The sequence below is a fragment of the Talaromyces marneffei genome, chromosome 2 (genome assembly GCF_009556855.1).
Source record: "Talaromyces marneffei chromosome 2, complete sequence".
NCBI lineage: Eukaryota > Fungi > Ascomycota > Eurotiomycetes > Eurotiales > Trichocomaceae > Talaromyces > Talaromyces marneffei.
The window spans coordinates 1,149,494-1,166,273 of record NC_072349.1 but is presented as its reverse complement, the minus strand read 5'-3'; the positions used below and the strand labels follow the sequence as shown (position 1 = coordinate 1,166,273).

The 16,780-nt window shown below is 47.0% G+C and overlaps 6 protein-coding genes across 6 annotated transcripts; 2 read left to right on the top strand and 4 right to left on the bottom strand.

The window, feature by feature from the left end:
* Positions 1 to 281: 281 nt before the first annotated feature.
* On the top strand, positions 282 to 1,980 carry EYB26_002777 (uncharacterized protein; the record flags this gene model as incomplete). Its single annotated transcript, XM_054262082.1, has 6 exons — positions 282 to 360; positions 415 to 616; positions 685 to 1,038; positions 1,095 to 1,178; positions 1,229 to 1,321; positions 1,380 to 1,980. The coding sequence occupies 6 exons, from the start codon at positions 282 to 284 to the stop codon at positions 1,978 to 1,980; spliced, it is 1,413 nt and encodes a 470-aa protein (XP_054118057.1).
* A 592-nt stretch (positions 1,981 to 2,572) lies between these two features.
* On the bottom strand, positions 2,573 to 5,542 carry EYB26_002776 (uncharacterized protein; the record flags this gene model as incomplete). Its single annotated transcript, XM_054262081.1, has 3 exons — positions 2,573 to 2,674; positions 2,726 to 5,314; positions 5,441 to 5,542. The coding sequence occupies 3 exons, from the start codon at positions 5,540 to 5,542 to the stop codon at positions 2,573 to 2,575; spliced, it is 2,793 nt and encodes a 930-aa protein (XP_054118056.1).
* Positions 5,543 to 6,389: 847 nt separating this feature from the next.
* Positions 6,390 to 9,422, bottom strand: EYB26_002775 (uncharacterized protein; the record flags this gene model as incomplete). The annotated part of the gene is made up of 4 exons (XM_054262080.1): positions 6,390 to 8,345; positions 8,403 to 8,442; positions 8,530 to 9,145; positions 9,212 to 9,422. 4 exons carry the CDS (start codon positions 9,420 to 9,422, stop codon positions 6,390 to 6,392), a joined length of 2,823 nt encoding a protein of 940 aa, XP_054118055.1.
* A 1,334-nt stretch (positions 9,423 to 10,756) lies between these two features.
* On the bottom strand, positions 10,757 to 11,107 carry EYB26_002774 (uncharacterized protein; the record flags this gene model as incomplete). The annotated part of the gene is made up of 1 exon (XM_054262079.1): positions 10,757 to 11,107. The coding sequence occupies one exon, from the start codon at positions 11,105 to 11,107 to the stop codon at positions 10,757 to 10,759; it is 351 nt and encodes a 116-aa protein (XP_054118054.1).
* A 1,499-nt stretch (positions 11,108 to 12,606) lies between these two features.
* Positions 12,607 to 13,617, top strand: EYB26_002773 (uncharacterized protein; the record flags this gene model as incomplete). Its single annotated transcript, XM_054262078.1, has 1 exon — positions 12,607 to 13,617. The coding sequence occupies one exon, from the start codon at positions 12,607 to 12,609 to the stop codon at positions 13,615 to 13,617; it is 1,011 nt and encodes a 336-aa protein (XP_054118053.1).
* A 502-nt stretch (positions 13,618 to 14,119) lies between these two features.
* Positions 14,120 to 15,765, bottom strand: EYB26_002772 (uncharacterized protein; the record flags this gene model as incomplete). The annotated part of the gene is made up of 8 exons (XM_054262077.1): positions 14,120 to 14,600; positions 14,657 to 14,948; positions 15,005 to 15,165; positions 15,219 to 15,309; positions 15,367 to 15,457; positions 15,544 to 15,569; positions 15,639 to 15,682; positions 15,752 to 15,765. 8 exons carry the CDS (start codon positions 15,763 to 15,765, stop codon positions 14,120 to 14,122), a joined length of 1,200 nt encoding a protein of 399 aa, XP_054118052.1.
* Positions 15,766 to 16,780: the final 1,015 nt, after the last annotated feature.

The following is a 16,780-nucleotide window of genomic DNA, read 5'->3' as shown; positions in this document are numbered from 1 at the left end:
GAGATCAGATGGCGCAATTTTTGGGAAGATACCGATAACTACGAGATATCTGACTAGGTAGGTAATTATCTGCCCCACAATGGTCTAATGCAAAGAATACATAACGTTAGTGAGGCACATGGTTGACTAACTTCGTTACTAGGTAGCTGTGTGATATAATCGTCGCGGAGGGGTAGGGGGAAAGATTCTGGAGAGATGTTTCTGAAGGCCAGTCTTCTTTTCTATTGTCGCTTGCGAGTATTCTTACTAGATTTCTGTAAGACGCCCAAACCACCACCAACATGGCAGAAACAAAGACAAAACCCAAGCCATGGATACTCAATGCCTTTGCCATGTTCTCCCCTGGTCATTTAGCACCAGGTAACAACCATACCCCCAAGACGGTATGAAAACCTCACTAACAAAGTATATTAGGGCTATGGAAGCACCCCCGCGATCAAGCAGGCGACTTTGCGAATCTCGATTACTGGATCAACCTCGCGAAGATTCTCGAAGAAGGCAAATTCCATGGCTTGTTTCTCGCGGATCATCTGGGAATTTATGATGTCTACAAGGGACCTGCCAATCGTGAGCCGGCTTTGCTTTCGGGTGCCCAATTCCCTATTGGGGATCCATTGTATGCATATACTCTTCATAGCCACCAAGTCCGAGTCAAATAGTTACTGAACTTTGGGGGGACGATAGCCTGTTAATATCCGCCATGGCATCCGTCACGAAATCCTTAGGCTTCGGCGTCACAGCATCTACCACCTACGAACTCTCCCCCTATGCTCTAGCCCGCAAATTCTCAACGCTCGACCACCTTACACGAGGTCGAATTGGCTGGAATATTGTCACTTCTTTCCTCGACAGCGCAGCGAAGGCATATGGACTCGATGAACAAATCCCGCACGACGAACGCTATGCGCGCGCCGATGAGTATTTGGAGCTTACTTATAAGCTCTGGGAGGGGACTTGGAAGGATGGAGCTGTCAGGAAGGATCCGGAGACGAAGGTTTACAGTGATCCGTCGCAGGTGAGGGGGATTGAGCATGATGGGTATGACGTTATCCAAAAAAGAAACAGCGAGAGGTGTACTGATAAGTTCAATGTAGGAAATACTTCAAGAGCACTGCTGCAAACCAGATGCCTCCTTCTAGGCAACGCACGCCACTTCTCTTTCAGGCCGGTGCATCATCGTAGGTTGTTTGGTCCTAGTCACGTAGAATAAGTGATTGACCTCATCTAGGGCAGGAAAGAAATTCGCCGCTAATCACTCCGAAGTAATGTTCCTCCCTGGCCTCGAGCCTGAAAAAACGCGCTTAATCGTCGACGACATGAAGTATGACCAAACGCTCTCAAGACTTGGTTCATATGCCTCTTTCTGATTATTCATATAGGAAGCAGCTCATTGACGCCGGCCGTACCCCCGACAGCATAAAATTCGTCGCCGGCATGCTCGTCATCGTCGACGAGACCGACGAAAAAGCCCAGGCCAAATACGAAGAGTACCTCTCCTATGCAGATTTTGAAGGTGCCGCCACTTTGTTTGGGGGCTGGACGGGCGCCGATTTATCCAAATACGAGGACGACGAGGACTTTTCATTCACATCCGTTGCAGGTATTCAGTCATTGATTCAAAGCTGGTCCAAAACCATTCCCAACTCGAACGGACTCAAATGGACTAAACGGCGGATATTGCAGGAATTGAGTCTGGGTGGTGTGCATCCAAGGGCGGTTGGGTCTCCCGCGACGGTGGCAGATATATTGCAGAAATGGGTTGATGTTGCGGATGTGGATGGGTTCAATTTTTCGTATACGGTTTCGCCGGGGACGTTTGAGGATATGATTAAGTATTTGTGGCCGGAGTTGAGGAGGAGAGGGGTCATATGGGACGAGTATGGCGTGGCCGGGGGTGCAACGAGGGAGAATTATTTCTTGGATGGGAAGGGGCCGGGGGTCCGTGAAGGTCACCCTGCGTGCAAGTTTAGGTGGGAGTAGACTCTCGAAGTGAACTTTGGAAAATACTATTGATATGAACCGCTAGAGACGAAGAACAAACGTAAAGTCATATAAAGCAACCATCTCCTAGTGAGACAGCCATGATCTAATCTATCTAAAAAAAAAAGTGAACATGAGTCAGGCTCCAAAGTCCTCTTCAGTTCGGGAATCAAAGCGGCCGTATGAGGGGGGAAAACATGAAAGGATGCAATGTCCCAGGGTACAGAAATGCCACAAGAGAGAGGGATAGCAATGAGCTCGCAGAAAGAGGCCAGGAATTTTTGTCTGGAACTTGACTGAAACATGCTTTTTCGTCTCCTGCTGGGTGTATAATATTATAAGGGCGAGTTAGCCCAGAATAACAGATGAGAGCGAAGACATAAAGTTTTAGGACATATTCTGCCCGCATGTGTATACTCGTGAAAGTGCAAAGTAAAGCATATACTGCGTAATATCTTCCACGAACGTAAAAGCAAATGAAATAATCGAGGAACATTAGAGAGATTATCGCCCGCTGAATGATAAAGAAAACGTGAAGGATGGAAAAAGTAACCATGAGATAGCAAGAGCCAAATAGGAGTTTTGAGTCCATCTAGATTTGGTAGATCGACTTGAGTCTTTGCGTTACCTGAGTAGGTAGCTGTGAAAGGAATGAGTCAAAGCCGGGAATCATATCTCGATAGCCTTTGAGTACCTATAAATGATGTTAGCTAAGATTCAAGGGATCGTGGTGTGAGTGGCTTACCTGTTGGAAAGATTGGTGTAGGTCTCGGTACTCTTCCTGAACTAGAGACTTTTGAGGGAAAGTGGATATGCTGGTAAAATATTGGCCGAGGCAACTCTCCATTGCTTGTGGATTGTGCATGACGACGCGGTTGAACCCAAGGAATGCAGTAGCCTTTTCTCGTGAAAAGTCGACTTTGGCCATCGACTTGATGAATTCCTCAGCAAATTGTTGCAGATGAGGACCAAGCAACTCCGATTTACTGATACCCAACCGGCCTAGAGCTACGGCAGCATTCTCATTCACTGAATCAATGACCATCTCATTGGAGATAATAGCGAGCAATGCTGGGTATAATTTCTCCAGCCAAGGTCCCAAATCAGCCTTCTCGTCCAAAGCAATCTCACCCAACGACCAGCAAGCATTGTTAACCACACTGAAAGCCGTCTCATCTACAAGAGTCTCGAGGTCAAGTTGCTTAATTAGGTCAGGCATGATAGTCGGGATATAAGGTTGCAATTGATCGAAAATGTGGATCGCGCAGTCGCCGAGCAAAGCATAAGATGACTGGCGCACCTCATTGTTGGAGTCGTTCATGCAATAACACAGAAGGTCAAAGAATTTTGGCTGGGAGTTTGAAACCAATTGGCTGATCTCGTCAGATGGAATGGCTTGAATGATAGAGCTCATCAAGTCCAGGCTAGTGATGAGGAAATCCTTATCCGGCTCTTCAATAGAAGGATCTTGCGCCGCTTGAACGGATTGCTGGATATTGTCGTACACGATTCTAGAACATCGCTGGAAGATAGGAGCTGCAAACTGGGTAAAGACATCGCCATAAGCAGCAGCAATGTAGCCAAGGCATTCGAGTAGCGGGAAAAGCTCCTGCGACTGGTCGCTCATCCTATTGTATCGATCAAGCAATGCCGGCATCAAAAGATTAACGAGTTGAGGTTTGGCCAATTCTCCCATGACACAGTCTGCCAATGTCTGAACGCAGTCGTACAGGATGTACATGTTGCGGTCTTTATACTTTTTGAAACATTCGACGAATTGTCGCAAAATCGGTTCACAGTATGGAATCAAGCTAGCATCGGACTTTTCTTCGAGACTGGCAAATGCCGATGCAGCAGCCTCCTGAACTTTCTTATTGTTGTCAAGCATGCGGTGTAGGATACCTTCCATCATAGGCTCGAAGAACTGTGCAGATTGGTTGGGGCCTTCAAGATGGGCAGCCCACTCAGAGTATCTACCCAGACACCAACAAGTAATTTTTCGGACCACGGGTTCCGGGTCGTTTAGCAATGAAATGAGGTAGGGAATCAACTCTGGCAAGTGAGGAGTGACAGCGTCCATGCATCCATCGGCAACGGCACCAAGGGTCAGAACAGCGGCCTCACGGTTCGGCCACTGTTCATGTCGAAGAGTTTCCTTGAGGTAGGGAAGAATAAGGTCGAAGACAGGTGAATGGTAAACGTTCGAAAAGATATCCAAAGCGGCAGCCGAGCATTTCCTCAATGTCCACGCATCTTCAGGATCGCCATCATCATACTCAGACTCCTCCTCGCTCAACTCTCCATCTTCCCGCTCTTCGACAAGCTCCGGCTTGCCACTTTGGTCTGTAGACCCTTCTAATCTGGAACCCTTGGCCTTTGCGAATCGAGGTTTCAAGTCTTCAGCGCGGTCCTCTTCCTCCGCATCATCATTTTCGGAAGCCAAACGCTCCACTTCATCCTCATCATATATCATACTGCGCAGCAACAAAGGCACAATCTTTGGGAGGTACGGTCCAAGGGATTGCTGCAGGATCGGCTGCTCTCCAGCCGTGAGCCAAAACTCAGCTGCATCAAGGGCAAGTTCAGGGTCTTCATTGTTGTTCTGTTGCAGAATGATGTAATCCACCAAACCAGCCATATGAGGAATAAGTTGCTCGGGCGCAATCTCTGCCAACTGGCCAAATGCTTGACAAACGGTTCGACGAACGTCGGTTGATGGATCACTAGCAAGACGGAAAAGGTTGGACATAAACGTATCGAAATTGGCGATCAAAGCTTGGGGTTTCATTGAAAGGAAGATTTGAATTGTGCTGAGCGCAGCTGATCGAATGATGGAACTGTCACTGCCAGTGAACTCCAACAAACGAGGAATGATAACCTCCAGCGGCCTTTGACCGCCGTAATCCTTGTCCAAGATTTTGCGGTTGTCTTCACAGACTTTTGCGACAGCGGACATGGCGGCTTCTTGGGTCTGCTGCGTCACGTCACCGGATGCGTTCGCAACGAGTCCCAACAATTCCTGCAGCACTTCGGGCCAAGCAAGCAATCCACCTTTTTGAATCAGTTCCGTTATTATACTACCGGCCGAAGAACGAATCTGCGAGTTGGAGTCTCGCAATCCTAATAAAGTCGCTCGGCGAACAAATACTAAGCTCTCCGGTGGAATTCCGTTGTAGGCTATATGGATCTTGCTCTTGAGGTTGAGAGCCGCGGAAAATCGGACAATGTTGTAGGTGTCCTGGTCCATGGCGACGGCCTGTGGAGGGACTTCAGTGCAGAATATAAACGTCAAGTAGTTTACGAAATCGGGGCTCGCTGTGGCTCTAGTGAGCATCTGCATATTAGTCAAAAAATATTAGCCCAAACCATTCTGCCGTATCTTTTCTTGGCTGGAGTACAAAACGCGGGGTTTGCATCGAGCTTGACGCCTGACAGTAAGATTCTAGAATATCAAACGTACCAGTTCTGCCTGTTTCTGAAGATTTCGATCATATGCATTCAGAGAGTCCCTGAGATAGCTGGCGAGCTGCCTCAATGGCTCTTCCTGTGGTTGCCATTCCATCTTTGAAAGTTAGACGGATCCGTCGCAGACGTTGTAAAGACTGAGCGCACAACAGCGTAGTTGTGCTGGAGAAAAATAAAATAGACAACGCCAATTACGTCGGTATTTGTCTTATTTCGAAGGAATTCGACCGGTCAAGGTCTGCGCAAAGCTCGCGTTGGCAACGAAATCTTTCGGTGGTGGGAGGAATAGCGGGCTCGGCGGGGAAGGGTTTTTCAGTTTGTCTGTCTCAAGGTGGATGCTTTCAGACTATAGTAAGCCGTCCCTTTGTAAGGGAGATATGGCTTCAACAAGACACAATAAAAAGAGAAAAAGAGGGGGAGAGAGAAGGAATGGAGAAAGAAAAAGGACACCTGACTGTAGGGTGCAATGGTCAAGCAGTACAGGGAATACAGGTGGTTGTGTAGCGGAGTTCTTCCTCTCTGCTTGTTGTCTTTTTGGGCGGCTGTCAAATCTGCCAGGTGACTGACAAGTGGGGTGATCTGACCGCCTTGGGAAGGCACTGATCTCTCTTCTTGTAACTATGCCAATAAGTGAAGATTTATGATAAAATTCCCATGGAATAAGTAGGAGAGTTGATGTTTATAACCTTGAATCATTTTAAAAGCATTTATAACCATAAGCAGGGTTTCACAATCTATCGGACATTCCAAGCCCACTCCCCGTGTGAGTTTTGATATATCTTCAGCTCACTAGGTAAGTACCGGTACATGATCCAATCATAGATTCAATGTTGATAATTAACTATTAAATAAACCTACTGATGCTTGTATAATTCTATCTATCTATCTATCTATACCCCAGACTTGGGATAAGTCTGATGGGTGCTCAAAGGGAGTGTGGTATTCTACGCCCACACCAGCTTCTTGACATCGTAAACAAGCTGCTCTAGATACCCTGTCATCTTCTTAGCCTCTGCGAGCGAAATAATGTCCTTCTCCTCGACAATAGACTTGCTACTGCTTTCCTCCCCTTCTTTCATTATTTGTCCTGCCTTGACGGCTCGTTCTATCTCCTCACATATAGATTGGATAGCTACCCGCTCGCTGATGGCAATCTCCGAGGACGAGCTGTTGTTAACCGTTACTGAAGTTGACGAAGCGAGTGCCTTGAAAGCCATCAACCGCATAGTCGTCCGTTTCGTGCCGCTGAGCCAGGAGTATAGATTCCATTCCTCCGGTTTCTCCGGCGTGTCTTGAAGATCCTGGCTGAAACTGCTCTGGAGCGACCGCGTGTTGACTCGAAAAGCGTTGGAATCGCTGGACTGATAGATGATTACCATACCAACGTTGCGCTGCTCGTCGGTCTGGGCATCTGTCAAGACAGAAGTTATGTAGGTTCCGTGGTTAATATGGCGAATGGAGCTCAAGTTGATCCGCTCAAAGGAGAGGACCTTGTCCGTGTTCCAGTCAAACCGACAGTTATATAACGCGGCATCTGTGAGCAATAAAACGGTCTCTTCGAAAGGAAAAGTTCGTAAGGTATTGGGCTGCCGAGGACTTAGCATAGCCCAGCCCCCGACAAGCTCCTCCGCTTCATCGTCCACGACAAGCCTGCTGCATGTCTCGATGGCGTTTTGTCGCAGCTTCGCTATGGAAATGCCAGGGTCGATGGTTTTCAGGTTATCCTGAAACTCGCTGAATACTTGGATGGACACATTACCAAGCAGGTAATCGATACATGCTTGTGAGAAATAGTCATTGACGATATTATTGTAGTATCGTGATAATGTCAGACCAAAGTCATTCAGTGCACCTTGATAATTTCTCTTCCTTGTCCGTGTGTAGTCACCCTTCAGAGCTGCGGTTGAAGAGTACTGTTTCGAGATGGCATCTCCGTTATCAGCCCAAAGGGTATTGAACCAATGCGTCGATGCGTCCCCTCGAAGATCAATCGTATAACCCTCGCTTTTCAGTGACTGCTCCAATGAACCTTGAGCGAAGGCACATTGTGTGACTCCTGTACGGTCTAGGCAATCCATGCAGTTAGTGCGAACAATGCCCGTCTGCTCCTTCAACAGTGAATTCCCTAGGATTATCGTCTCTCCAAAATCCATCGTAGTGTCAACCAACTTGTCCACAAGGCACTTGACGTTTTCGAATTTCATCCCGCGGCATTCGTGATGGAAATCAAACCATTCAAAGCCTAAATGGAGACCACTAGAACTTTCGTTCTCATTAAAGGCCCGTGTGTAAGACTCATACGCTTCGCCAATCTTTAATTCCACCCCATGCCTGTCCACAAGAGACACTATCTGTATCTTGCCATACTTCCGGGACAGCTCTCTAAAATGACGAGCAAAGGCAAGCTGATTTGTGTCGTAGGTGTGGTGGAGAACAGGTATCGGTTTCAGCGAGTACGGTGACTGGGTAAAGTATAGTGGTATAGATCCGCGGAGTTGAACGAGGGAGTACACTTTTCGTGATGCGTCCCATTCTGGAGTTGACAGTATCTGTTCTGTCTCTACCGTATTGGCTGCATTGCCCTCATCATCCACGCCGCGTCGAAGATATCGCAACCCAGGACGTTGGATAGACCGTCGAGAGATAAGCGTAAGCAGGAAATTCTGTTTCCTTGGATCTTCTGCCAATGTCTCATCGCTTATTTCCTCTTTAGCCACTGTAGCTGGAGAGGGGATAACGTCGTCAGGCGCCTCAACTTCTAAATCCTCAACGTGGTCCTTTATAGACGCAACCGTGAAATCTCGCTGGCCGACGAAACCTTGTATTAGTGGCAAAACGAATGATCGGGCGGCGTCGCCGCCGTCAATAAATGGCTGTATTAAATGCTTATTCCAGAAGTACTGTGAGGTAGTAATTAGATCATGGCTAAGCAAGGCAATAGAACGAAAAAATCTTACTATTCGATCAGCAAGTACATGTAGTGGCAGTTGAGCAGTTCTAGAATCATGGGTATAAAACCGCCGAGTCAAGTCATAATCGTAAGAAAAGAAAAAATTGTTGGATGCGAATAATAACTTTGTATACCTTAGTAGTTTTGGCATAAGCTCTATGGTCTTGCTAGAAGTGAGTTGAGACTGAGATTCAACGTCCTCAGCAGCCTTTTCAACGGCAGGCGCAGCCTCGGCTTCAGTGCGGACCTCTTCGGACTCTTGGAGAGGTTCTGCTTGAGCTGGGGATGTATCCCTCGCTTTCTCAGTCTTGGACGGGTATGGGTCAGACTTGGAACGGGGAGGAGAACTTTCTGCGGCTCCCAATCGCTTCCTCGAGAACCAAGTAAGCACAAATCGGCTATTGCGGCCTTTGTTTTCAATCACATCTTGCGCAACACTGCTCTGCGATTGCTCCCCCGGATTATCGAAATTTACAGCGGGCGAGGTTATTATACCCTCATCGCCACTGTCGGCCTCACTGGTAGCTTCGCTACCGGATGCATCATCAGTTGTATTCTGGTCGGACTCTTCTTCGCACTGTTTCGAAGTGCTTTGCGCCTGGATGATGGCGCGGTTTGCATCGTCTTGGGATGTTAAAGGAATTATGGCGACGTTTGTAACGGCATAGATCGGTTTTCCTAAAATTTGGGCGACTTCTTTGCGTTGTGTAATGGGTATCAGGAACGAGGATGAGGCAATATCGAGCAGTCCTATTGTGATTATTAGCATGATGTGGAAACTCTTCAATTAAGGTGACAGAAGCGTTTAAAACTTACCCACAAGTCCATACGCCTCTAAAGACGGCGAGGTCGACTTCACGGAGGATTCGGAACGAGCTTGCGACAGCGACGTAATCTTCCTCGTCTTGTAATCGATCTGAACGGACAGGTTGCCGTTACTCGAATTCCGCTGTCCGCGATCATTCTGTTGTAGAATAAGGCCATCTACAGCAGCGAAGATAACAAACTTCCTCACCAAGCTGGGCATCTTGAATTTCGACAGGCGCCCCGCCGCCGTATCTTCCGTATCTTCCGTAGCTGGCCGAGCAGGAGAACGGTTTCTGTTTTGTGAATATGAGTGAGGACGGTTCAGACGTCAACTGATTTGAGTCGCGTTCGAAAGAATGAGAGATGCTTCATATTGAGCACGAATGGCTGGGTGAATGCGAGAAGTGAAGTGGTAAAATGGTGGTGGTGGGCTGGATGGCTGGATGATAGATCAAGTGCCCACTGGTACCGCGGGATAATGTATGAACGTGACAAAGCCACAGGGTATTTCTATAACCACAGCACGCCAACTGTATTATTTCCTGATTTTCGATTTTCAATACACCCGGTATTTTAACGCCCTAAAAGGCATATATATAATTACCCAATTGGGGTGTACTGAAATCTATAGGCATTCCTTTCTTCTACAGCATGAGTCTTTTCTATAGACTTTGGTGTTGCTTGTGGCAATACATTGATAATTCAACCAGCCGCATAAGGACACCTTTTGCTCAGCCCCCCTCCAAACCGCCATAACAAGAATGGTGCCAACCTTATCGCAAGACCTTAGGAGGCTATCTCCATAGCCCAACGAGGAATACACATATGGCCAAAAGAGGGAAGCCAAACCCGGCCAGGCTTCGCAGAACCGTACTCGCCGCTAATGCGCTAGCAGCATATGTTATATAACTACATGTATCCACGATATATTCCTGTATACATTAGAAACTAATGACGGTTCCCGCGGCAAACACGGCAGTGCCAATGTTGGTACGATCCAGTGTGTTTTGTATTCAGCTGACCAACCATATAAAAACAGTCCAATAGGGACGATAAGGGCGCCTGGAAACATTAAGACAACTCGGAATTCTGGACGGCTGATGTTCTCGGGTGTTCTTGCCTTTAGGCCTTGTAAACACACGGCTTAGGGCTATAGAGTTTGATGGATACGGGGTACCTACGGTGATAATATCGCCTTACCGGTAACCCACTTGTCTACCTTTCTACATAGACCGCTGTGGTCAAGTAGCAATGTCCCATCGTTGATGTGCCTTATTTATTTGCACGTCCTGGGAAGTTTCAGATTGAAAAATAGCACAATCGATTTTATCCTCACTAAATTGATCCAGCTTCATGTAACAGACAACCTTCCAAATTATGCCATAGCTTCTGTTGCCGGCCTGCAGCAACTATGACCCCAATAGTTCAACAATTACTTGCCCTGGGCAATGGCTTGGTCACCCTGGGCCCACGAGGTGCGCATTTGAAACAATTTAGCCTTCCATAATCCGTCGCTTTCGTCTTTGACAACTTCACTATAGTACAGACTACCTGTCAAAAGGTTATCATGATCTGGCCAAATCCCTGCCCTGTGCGGAAATGCTGAGCCAATGCATGGGCTGTCAAAGTTGCTGTTGATTCGCCTGTCTTGTGATTGACACGGACATTGGTGATGAAGTGGGTGGTGTTGAGCTTCGACACGGTCTCAAACATTCCACCGCGAATGGTGGGTAGGCCCTTGAGGAGGGTGCCGTTGATGTCGACAACGGCATCCTGAGTAAAAGCCGACAGAAAAGTGGCCTCATCGCCCGTGTCAAGCGAGGTGACGCCGCGGTGGAGAGAATCAATGCCCGCATCACGATCGGTGAGCGAAGGAAGAGCGCTAGGAAGGACAGGAAGTGCCATGGTAGTTTGGATTGGTTTGGAAGTTGGGAGAGTAGAAAGGGTGCCCGTGATAGATAGGTTATCTGTCTTGATTGTCGATCTGAAGTAAAGGCTAAAAAACACGACAGGTCATGCATGTAGCATTGATTTCAAATGTTATTAAATCGTTTCGCTCCGGAAGGTAGCTAAGCAGCTACTATCGTCGGTTTATATTAAAGAGCCCCCTCTCTCTTCGGCAGCTCACAATTGTGCAGAACAGTCAGAGTAACACTATAAACTCCGTCTATGAACTCCGTAGTCTCCCTTCTACTTGTCAATTTCTAACAAAGAAATGCTTGTATGAAGGAGCTTACGATCCAAACAAAATTGGCTCTGCGAGCGCCTTCGCGCCTCAGGACCGAGATCGATACAATTGACAGTACCGAAGAACCGGATTTCGGGGCAAATTTGCACGCAATTTACTTGTTTACCCAAATAGGAAATTTTTAATCAGTGTATCGAGGATTCTGTGTTGTATTTTCGAAATGCACAATTTCTGACTGTACCGGGAACTTGAACATTAAATCATTTAATACATTTAATTTAGATTGTAAAATGATATCCCTTCTGAGCTACAGACCTACCGGTATAAGTGGACAGCCTGGGTTCACATCATGCTTTCCTCAACCAACCCTACGCTGCCCACCAAGCCCATTCGTAAGACTGGAACCCCTATCTCCTTCCATCATCATGAGTGTGAGATTCGCATTGAGATTTCGGAATTAAAGCCATTTTTGGACGAGCGGTAGGAGATGAGAATCTCGGAACAATGCCAGGGTTGAAATTTATTGGCCAGATGAAACAGCTTGAACTTCAGTACTTTGTGGCTTCGCAGGACCTACAAATGGGAAATCAGACGGAAAGCGATGAAACTTTGGAGTCTGGAAGGTGAATTCTTGATTTGGTACGGAGATAGATTTCTATCCATATTTCAAAATATGCTTGTGCCACTATAGGCCACTAGAAATAGAAATAGAAACGAAGATAGATGCTACGCAATACGTTTTCTCCGTCTGTATCAATAAAATACGATGGTAACTAGCTAATTGGTACCGTATCAGTTTGAAAAATTACATTTAGCCTGCCGGAGTTATAGAAAAACCATCGAGTCCTATGGACTCCTCTGATAGGAGAGAGCCTGCACCACGTGCTTTTGTTTACATGTCCGTTCTGTAAAGAAAGAATCATTTTGATTGAGAAATATACCACACTTGGTGTTCTTCTTCTATGATCTTTGATTCCATGTCTTCGTGAAAGGTGCACGATGAAGAAAGAGGATTTGATGTTTTGACTGTGGGGAGGAAGGACGCAGGCCTCCAATCCACCACACCCATGTAGACAGGCCATGCTTGTTAGCACCGAAAAGAAAGAATACCAATAAATACCTAGGTATTCAATCATTTCAACAAACAACAACAACAACAAAAACTCTCACGGAAATAAGTCATCCTCGTCTAGTGAAGTTAAAAAAAAAGCCCACCATGCCAAACCTCTCCGACTTACCATACGAAATCCGCTTCCTCATCTGGGAGGCGGTCTTCCACCAACCTCGCAACGTATACATAAATATGGGCGAGTATCCCATACAAACTGCTGTTGAGCCACGGGGTTATTACTGCAACTACAACGAGAACACCGTCTATTTCTGCTCCAACCCCGCCCCAGTACTCCTTCACATCTGTCAGGAAACGCGCACCTTCGCTCTCGCGCGCTACGAAGTCTTATTCGGTCATGCCCGTTATCCTACTCCTCATTTACAGCCGGCCAGAGGTGTTTTAGCCGACCTCGGCTTCCTCTCCGCCGCCAACAAGGACAAGGATATCACCGCCATGACGGTGTACGTTAATGGGGCAGAAGATGCAAGACAGTGTCCCATGATATACTTCAATTATGAGCGCGACACTGTGGTATTTGGTCGACGCCTGCGGAGGCACGCAAGCCCCACCACCACTATCAGCAACAGCAACAACAGCGAAGAAAAATCCAGGGCTTACTTCCCACTATCAAATGAATTCGACGGTAGCAACAAGATGCAGGCCAAGATTCGAAATATGGCGGTGAATATTGATATAGCATCTTCCGTTCTCGTGTTTCTGAATTTTTCACCTGGATCGGAGCGTTTCGCGAATCTGAGGAATCTATATTTGTATATCGAGTCTGAGGATCCCAAATATCGTCCCAGACGGGTTGTGGAGCTTGTAGATCTTACAACGGAAGACAAAGGACAAGAAGCAGAAGCAGAAGACGAGAAAGATGGCAGAGCAAATATGGCTCAAAGGCTTCTGGAGAGATTTAAGACTGTATTTGGACGCCGTGGTGTTACGGTTGATGGGTGTTCCGCGGAAGAGACGTTAAGGATTATCGGCAAAGGCGGTTTGAGTTTTTGGCGATATAATCGGTTAAGAGAATCGTTGTTGGAGAATGGAGGAAGTCCAGACGAGCTTCTGAAGTGTGTTTGGTTGAGAGAGGTGGATATTCTTCAGTCTTGTTGAGACGGAGATGAATTGACCAAGTATATTTACTAGGAAACAAGCAGTGTCATCCATCAAGGAGAAAAAAGAAAGTTGAAAGCTTGTCAACCAATATCCAAAATGTTTTCTAGAGTACAAATGCTGGGTGACGAACGATATATACATCATGAGCCCAGGTTAGAAGATCACCATCAGTGACTTCCACTGAGTAAAGAACCAGTATAACCAAAGAAGAACGCTGAGTCTGGTCAGTATTGGTTGGACCAGATGCAATTTCCTCCATTCCCACTACCGATAGTCGAATCTTCCTATAGTGAAACCCCCCGATTCAACGCCCGAAAATCCAATAAAGTACACAATTGCGAAGCCGGAGTTCCACAGGAACCCATCCGAGAAAGATAAATCAAAGAAAAGGTCCATTAAGCATATAGCTGGGTGAAATGTCGTTCAGTAAAAGATCATGCATGCATCACAGAATATCGATTGACGAATCCACTTGAACAAAGTCCCGAAGAGATCGCATTCATCGATTGTCTTGTTTGGGGTGGAATGGTGATGTGTTGTCATCGACATTTGATTTATGTGTAGGACCTGGCTGGCCGTCATCTTCTTCTCTAAGCTCGGTCAACCCGATAACGCCATTTTCGGCATCATACGATCTCATCAACCCTTCTCTGTCGCCGTTCCCATTCAAGAAGGCAATGCTGGAAGAGCTTCGTCGATGGGGGTCCATGCTTCGACGTGCCTGCATTGATCGTCTGGTCGAGAAGCTCGCGATTCCATCGGTAGGTACACCGTCTTCGTCATCTTTTGATGCAAGGAGCTGTCGGCCATCTGGATCATGTCGAGAAAGATTGAGGAGATAAACACCGGAAAAGATGACAAGAAAGCCGCAAAGAAGCGAAATGGTGTTCACAGCGTCCGTGGTATTGAAGCCCTTGAAAAGGATAAAAGAGGCGCACAATGTGGCGGTCGTGAAGGTAACGTAGTATAGAGGATTGACGCTATTTGACAAATCAGTTGGCCGCCCCAAATGCAGCGGGGATGTGGATAGACTTACATGTTTGTGGAAAACTCGCTCAAAGCCTTGTTGAAGTAGTTCATCTGTGTCAGGATGCAAAAGCCGGTAACAATTGCAAATACATAGGTCGAGGCGTGCGTGAATTGGTTATTGCCATTGAATGTAAGTTTCACTGCGATCCCAAAGGCCTTGATGGACATCACAGACACTGAGCCAACGGTCGAGCAAATGGAAATATAGATAAGAGGATTCTTCTTTCCGTGAACCGGAGCAACACGATAAATCATGACAGACGAAAAGATCGCTACAGCGACACAGTAAAGCAAGAAGCCTGCAAAACTTAGTATCAATAGTTGTGTTAGAGCGTTGGGAGATAGCAATATTCACCTGGACTCAAGGCATATTGGAGAATCTCCTCGATACTTTCAACAGGCTTGTCCGGAGGCGCATGGAGAACGATGACAACGGATCCGAGAAGACACATGGCACAGCCAAGCTTGCCCAACGTCCCTAGTCGCTCATTGAGGAAGTACGAGCCGAGCACGGCACTATCCATTGTTAATCAGTTGGCTGCAAAAACAACCATGGATGTAAAACATACCCGATCAGAACACTTAGAGCACCCAAAGGTGTAACCAAGATGGCTGGTGCGAAAGCATATGCCGCAAAGTTTGCGACTTCTCCGACAGCCACTGTTCACGTTTAGGATTAGTTGCTTAATCCGGACTATAGAATTCGTGCAGGCGTACATGTAGCTATTCCTGCCCACCATATCGGGCTTCGTAAATATGAAAAGCCCTCTCCCTCGAAACCGTGGGTTTCCGAAGCGTGCAACAATCCCTATTATTTGTTAGTCAATTGATCGAAGGTGAGACCCGGTCCCGTTGAGAACAAGACAGGGTGCCGGTGGAGTATACGCGACGTACTTTTTTGGTAATCACAAAACTAGTGCCTGCAATAAGTGTTAGGAAATATAAAAATGCAGAGATCATAAGTGATTCTGGTATGACGAGGAGCTTACCTATCGCTAACGTCGAGACAATGGCTAATGCCAATCCAACATATCTGCACAAGAAATTGATCAGACTTCTGCCCGTTGAATTATCTCAAAGATGGAATTGCATCAAGTCGTACTTGTCTGGAACCATCTTTTATATCAATCACGGAGCTTCCTGCCCCAAGGGATCGAATGCGCCAGTCTAGTATAAAAGCGCAGCAATGCTCAATCGCATGCGAAACTGATCCACATGCACTTATGTATACAGAGGTCGTGATTCACGATCTCTGGGGTACGCGATAACGACGGTGGACTATAGGGTCGTAGTTGAAGAAAAGTATATCAACTCGCAATTGAAGCTTTGGCCGTGCAAAGATCGGAGACGGTGCGGAAATGAACCAGCCACGTTCCGCAAAGCCGTTGTAGGTTGTAATCACCACGGCGCACAGTCAATCGATGGAGAGAGGGCGGAGGAATATAGATGGAGGCTCCCTAAGAGGATGATGGGTAGCCAAGGATGTCGACGAGGAGAAAGCAACAATTGTCAAGCTGTCCAGATCGAACGAGGAGGCAGTTTGGGCGGACCACTCTCAGTGGGGTGTGCGACGAGTTCGTCCCGATGGACGCGTGTTTCAAACGAATGACGGGCGGAGGACCGAGTCCAGCGACAACACAATAGGCAGAAAACTATCGGTGATCGGTGGGAAGAAGATCCTGGACACTGAGCTAACTGCGTCAGTGTGTGTGTGCTTGATGGCGGCTTGATAGGGAAGAACAGGCGGAAGCCACAATGTTCTTGAAGATAAGTACGGGTAAGTAGGAGCGAACAAGTCAGCTGTTACCTGTAACTAACACTAACTAACTAGTCAACGAAGTCACCACGCACGGAGTACAGTAAGTTTTACTCGTAGTACGTAACTTACTTACTCTGTAGTGCGATGTCTTGGCGAAAGCGGAAACGAGTGGCAGTGCTTAGCAATGCACCAGCCCTGCCGCAGCGCCCAGCAATTGGCCGCCAGCATTCAGGGGCTTCAGCAGGGTCTCCACTGCTGTTGCGACAGGTCGTTGACGGCGAATCTGAAACTAATCGATACATAACTATGTCCTACGTACATACTAGTCAGATACTATGGCAGTCATCATGATACGTAGTACGAGTAGAGTCA